General features: G+C 40.0%; 1 protein-coding gene and 1 non-coding gene across 2 annotated transcripts; both read right to left on the bottom strand.

Annotated features, from left to right (window-relative positions):
• Positions 1-203: 203 nt before the first annotated feature.
• Positions 204-276, bottom strand: TRNAA-AGC (transfer RNA alanine (anticodon AGC)). Its single transcript has one exon. It is a non-coding gene; the product is annotated as a tRNA-Ala (tRNA).
• Positions 277-947: 671 nt separating this feature from the next.
• LOC112288693 (protein TIC 55, chloroplastic) lies at positions 948-4411 on the bottom strand. The gene is made up of 5 exons (XM_024533164.3): positions 3670-4411; positions 3332-3434; positions 2799-3086; positions 1744-2400; positions 948-1559 (listed from the first exon to the last, which is right to left on the bottom strand). Exons 1-5 carry the CDS (start codon positions 4155-4157, stop codon positions 1380-1382), a joined length of 1716 nt encoding a protein of 571 aa, XP_024388932.1. The 5' UTR covers positions 4158-4411; the 3' UTR covers positions 948-1379.
• Positions 4412-6000: the final 1589 nt, after the last annotated feature.

Below are 6000 nucleotides of genomic sequence, written 5' to 3' on the forward strand. Positions count from 1 at the left end.
TTGAGGTATGGCTATAAAAATATTGTGATGTGGCTATAAAATCTTTTGGATTTAAAGGAACTAGAACAAATTGCAAAGTTGATGCATTGTAATGACTCCAAAACATATAGCCATGGAAATGACTCCAAAAAAGCCATTTTGATATTTTTCCGCACGCTTTTAGAGATATGGATCTGTGGAGTAGATTCTAACTGCGAAAACGATGGAGATGCGGGGTATCGATCCCCGCACCTCTCGCATGCTAAGCGAGCGCTCTACCATCTGAGCTACATCCCCGGGTTCCACTAGTTGTTGGACGCCCCTTCTTGGTTTCAGTGCCATATTGAAAATCTTTAGAATGTTGAGACATCTTGTTTTCGTCGCTACTTTGCTTATTTCAGAAATGTGAACTGTACCATTGCTTTAATTTACATACGCGGTTATTGATTTTTCCCATTTCATCATTACTTATAAAAGAAGAGGTTTCTTTTATTTACTCGTGTATGTATGATTCTATTTGTGTGTATATATATATATATATATATATTTATATTCACACACACACACACACATCAACATGCACAAATATAAAGCAAGACGATGTCTTATGGCATTTTCATTTTAATGATAAATTTCAACGTACTAATTGAATAGATTAAATAAGACCAACATCCATGATGACTTTGCATAGCGTTTCACTTCCAATCATAAAGGAATTGCAGCATCACATGAAAAGAATTACATGTTCGTCAAGCACATCCACCAGTTCCTAACCAGCATGCTTGGAAACATCATAGCAGAACGAAGTAAAAGCAAGTTTCATCAACATTTAAAAAAACAAAACAAAACAAAACAAAACAAAACATGAATTATACTTTCGATAATTGTGGAGTGGTCACAGTCCAGAAAAGAGAGCCAAAATCAGAAACAAAAAATCACACATTCATTCATTCAAAGGCAAGACAAAATTTTGGAGAGTAATCTGAGCTCTCAGCGCTGTTTGCATCAGTTTCAAACAGAATATTTTTCAGGTTCTGTCAAAGTACATGGGAATGTTTAGCATTCCGTGGAAATAGAGGAGCGTCAAGAATTTTAAAATCATGTCTTAAGGATACAAAAATCCTCCTAATTACACGAAATCAAGCTTCTCCATAAAGGTTCTAATATTCTGAGGGTTACTGGGTTGACAAAGCTATGACATGTAGAAAGTGATTCCGAAGTTTGTTAGGCTATGCACTGCAGATTGTTAGCTCACAAACCAGAAAACCGCACTGAATCCTTTAACTATTCGTGGGTTTACATATATACATACATTTGGTCGCTCTAGGCAAACTCTACAAGAACTTGTGTGGACTATGTGTGTCATCGCAAGCATTGGAAGAGGAGAGGAAAACCGGAGCTTATTGCACTCCCTTGCGATGTGGCCGCACATAATTTACAGTCAATGCTGCAACTCCCCTAGAGCAGGCATAAGACGTTGCAAAAGCCAGGAGAGCAATGGTAACAAACGATGCTCTCCACATGACAGAAGACAGGGTTATAGCGACTCCAGTAGCTATGAGGCCCAACGCTATTCCAACCTGTCAACCACAAACAAAAAAGCATTTAAGTAAATGGTTTTGACGAGAAAGAAAGCTACAGGAAAGGTTTCATAATGTTCGTTAATTGCATAGACGCTGAAGGAACCGTCACAAGGAACTGATACCAGCGAAAAACAATGCGAAATGTGGAACTGGAAGTTTGAGGATTGTGCGGAAGCTTTACCTTTTGGAATTTCTGGAAGTTGTTCAGTGCTTTGAGGCATGACTTGCAATGCACTACATGACGGAAATACCGGTTGGTTGGGTCTCTCGCAAACATCTCGCCAAAGGATCCTTGTGCGGGATATGAGGATGCAGCAGCCGCAGAAAACCCAGCTGGAGCGGCTTCAAGGATTGCCGGGTTTATAGCTGCAGATGTAGTCTGGTGTCCAAAGTAATACGGCATTCCACGACCTACGCGGTCATTCCATTTACGAAACTCTGAAACCCAGGTGTCTGATGATTTCAAGTTCAGGTACAGGTCCTTTGTAGGTTGATTCTTCTTCACCAGGTATGCATTCTGTGACGCCAAAAACCCCATATCTTGCTCGAATACTGTGTTGCTGGTCTTGTGAAGGAACCAGCCAGGGATCTTCTTAAATATATCTGGAAATTTTGTGCTGCCGAACCGTACAATCAGCATTGACTTGCCTTGACCAGATGGTCTACAAAGGAAGACAGCGCTCAAGTAATCCTTTGAGCCATCTGGTTTGTCAACTACTTTGTCATTTCGCAAGCAGCATGGTGCTTCGAAACGGGTCGTGTTTGTGAACTCTGGACTGCTGATCTCTTTCCATATACCTGCAAACCCTCGTGATGTCCGCTCCGTAACCTCGAAAACCTGTGAGTGCCAGGGTAGATACAGGAATTAGTTTTTTTATAACTTAACAAAGAGAGCAGGACGATCACGCGACAATGTACAATTACGGAATTGTTAAAAACATGTGTAGGAGTACCGAGTTTACAAAAGAAGCGAAAATCCGCAGCATTAGCATTTCAGAGTTGAAGTCTAGATTATACTACATAAAAAAAGCAACTAACAAGTTTCGCAACATCACGACTCGCTGACCTTGTCCACTTTGTGCCTTAGACAACAACCTCACCAGTGCTGTCCACAGTATAATATACTTTAAAACTCTCAGGAAATAAATTTGTTTAAGGGAACGCGATCAAGCCAAAAGAACCTAGACTCTGAGGTTTCCGAAACAGACTACGACTAAGACATTGTCATATACGCACCAGAGCTTGAGCATTCTCGCGTTTAGCATTGGTATCCGTTCTATCGTGAGAGATGGGAATGTGAGCGGGATCCATCAGGTTCTCCAGAAGAATGGAGTAATCGTAAGGCAGCTCATGAATAGTAGAGAGGTGATAGAAGCCTTCCCTCTCGTAGTGCTCGTACCAGGGCACCTTCTTGGGATCGGCTGTTGCTCTATCACCCAGCCACACCCATATCACTCCTTGCGACACCTTTACTTCATACTTTTTGGCACATGCTTGCTTCGGAATTTTAGCTCCGGGAGCCAGCTGCCGCAATCAATAAATAAATTGATTGATTAACCAACTAAAAATACCTAGAGAAAATAAAATGGAATAAACCTCAACCCTATGACACAACACTACAAAATCTCTTCATGTTCACGTAAGATGCACGCCTGCACATCCACAACATACAGGGTTTGCAAACAGTTTAAGGGTTAATAAAAACATACTGTACTATCTACAAAAACGAGTAATTGCAATTGCGAATCTAAAGATGGTAATAAAAGTACCTGCGGAATTTTAGTACACTGACCACTTCCCTCGAATTGCCACCCATGGTATAAGCACTCGAGCTTTCCATCCGTCATCTTCCCTTCGGACAACTTGGCTAGTCTGCACCAAGGGCGAATCAATATTAGCTAGTTATCCACCAGCAATCCTTATTTTAATAGGCTTTACCTCAAGTAATGCCCATGATGGATGCCGAAATTCAGGAAATAGAAAAAAGAAAGTGCCAATTGCAGCAAGTGGCACCCACGTTGATGGAGAAATACTTGGATAGTTGTGAAGAAGCATCTGCATGGCAAACTACGAATTACTCCAAAATTTGTGACAGAGAGTATCCAACCTGTGAGGGCACCGATCTTCGAAGCAATTGAGCTCGCCTTTGTCGTCATAGAACAGCACCAGCTGCCTGTCAAACACAGTGAGACCAAGCGGTGCGGCTTTGGGCATCTCGTCCGTCAGATACATGGGGTACCACTCCTTCTCCCAATCATACTCCACACCGTCGCTCACCGCACTCTCCCCCTCGGCTTCAACTCTCCCCGCAAACTCCACTTCCATCGGATTCTCAGAAACTTTCGCCATCTCAGAATCCGCAACCGCCTTCAGTCTCACATCCCGTGCTTTCGCCCCCCGCACACTCAAGCTATTACTCTCACACCGCACTCTACCACCGATCGACCGGCGCCTCAGGGAGACGAGAACACGGGAAGCACCCAACCCGCGAGCCTCCCTCAACTTCTGTACGCCCTGACATCCGCCCCGCGAGCTGAGAACTGGCCCGCTCACCTCCAGCATGAATGAGGCGGTGCACACCATAGCTGCTCGCATGCACAACCCTCGCTTCCACACTGACAACAAAACCTGCAACAACCCAATCTCTGTGCCTCGACTTCCAGCTCCGCAGCCACCGATCTGAGATGGCCGGTGCGAGGAGACACTGATGTCGATGAAGGGATGAATCCCTGGTAACCAAGATCAGCTTCGTGATGAGCGTGAGTAAGTGAGTTCACAAGCACAAACAACACAGGGTAACCTAGTCCCTTCTTGTTGTCCTTGAGAAGAGAAGTGTGGGCACTACAAAAACGGGGGTCACGGATTGCGAGGGAGTGTGAGCACCACGTTTTAATAGCCTTTCTGATGCAACAGTCCCCCTACACGAATAATATCGTTGCGTAAAGTGATTCACCGGAACGAAGCATCCTCCGTCACCGCATATGGCACGGGTACCGGCGCACGTGTGCCCTTGCATGGTGATAGGGAACCCACTCGGAACACCGCGCATGTGCGCCGTGACGAAGGAAGGCCATGTGAGAGTCTCTCGAGAGGGGAATTTTGACGTCTCGCGTGGTCATTCCTCCCACCCCATCCCACCTTGTGAGGTGTCTCATATTCAATGTTTGTGGTCACACTCCGTGACATTATATAGGTTCCACTTCAAGGCATTATGAAATAAATAAATAAATATGTCATTGATATTTGTTAATCCTGATGGTTTTCTTTTTTTAAAAGACTGAATTTGTAAAGAATGGTAAATGTCACACTTGTAGACAACTAACTAATAATATGCCTCTTTCTTTTGCAAGTTTTTTTCCCTTTCTTGCTTTAAAAAGGGTGGTGGTTGAGAGGGACACGATTAATATTCTATGAATAATTAAGTCATTAGTTTTTTTATTCAAGAAAAAAATTATTTTTCTCAATATATATATATAAATATATATATATAAATTATTTTTTCATTTGGTTGCTAAAAACACAGTATATTTATTTATTTATTTATTTATTTATTTATTCATTTATTTAACTTTTGGGGTTATACTGGGATTATACATTAGAATGGTCAAACATGCCCTAAGAGTTGAAGCATGCATATTAGTCATTCTAAGTTGTGTGGAGATCATGTGAGGTGTAGCAACATTAACAAGGGATGCAGGGTGAACAATTATCTATTTGTAACATGGTGATAACAATCAGCATGATTAGTGTGCTTAAGAAATAACATGTGACAATGTAAATTACTAAGATTATCTATAATTCACTTTTGAAATCTTCTGGTGAAAAATAGGTATTCTAATTGATGTTGAACTAAATCATGATTTCTTAGACTACCAAGTTATAATCTGTAAAGCACTGACCCTATAGAATAAAAATTTCATTCTGAAGTTGAAAACTGTAATTTGTATCCATAAGAAAACAGTACAAATGGAACGTGATATTCATTTGATTTATGCAAATGAAAACTTGTGAATATCATAAGTGATATTTTTAGTTGTATGCATCAAATAAAAAAATTTACATAAATACCGTTTATCATCATCCTTCTGTAACCGTTTGTTAAGAATATTATAACAAATAAATAATTCCTTTTGAATTTTTTACAATAAATGGTTACTATTAAATAATTAGATATCAGTAAAAAAAAAAAAAAAAAAAAAAAAAAAGAACTGAACTTAATCAGATTAAAAAACGATAATGACGATTTTTATATGATTCTATAAAATGAGTTTACAATTATATTTAATTTTTACAAACAGTCAAACAAATATTTCATTTCAAATTTGTGATTTAAAAAAATATTCATATGTGTGAACACATACATACGAAATATTTATATAATTATATATATTTATATATATATCTATATATATATATATATATCAGAATACAACAATTT

Source organism: Physcomitrium patens, chromosome 11 (assembly GCF_059467195.1).
Source record: "Physcomitrium patens ecotype Gransden chromosome 11, ASM5946719v1, whole genome shotgun sequence".
Lineage (NCBI taxonomy): Eukaryota > Viridiplantae > Streptophyta > Bryopsida > Funariales > Funariaceae > Physcomitrium > Physcomitrium patens.

Bases quoted from the DNA above. Each gene is read 5' to 3' on its own strand.
- LOC112288693 (XM_024533164.3), bottom strand. From the start codon at position 4,157: ATGCGAGCAGCTATGGTGTGCACCGCCTCATTCATGCTGGAGGTGAGC. The intron at 3,087-3,331 runs GTACTTTTATTA...TGATTGCGGCAG, and splicing joins AGTGTACTAAAATTCCGCAG to CTGGCTCCCGGAGCTAAAAT. The intron at 2,401-2,798 runs GTGCGTATATGA...TGGCACTCACAG, and splicing joins GCGAGAATGCTCAAGCTCTG to GTTTTCGAGGTTACGGAGCG.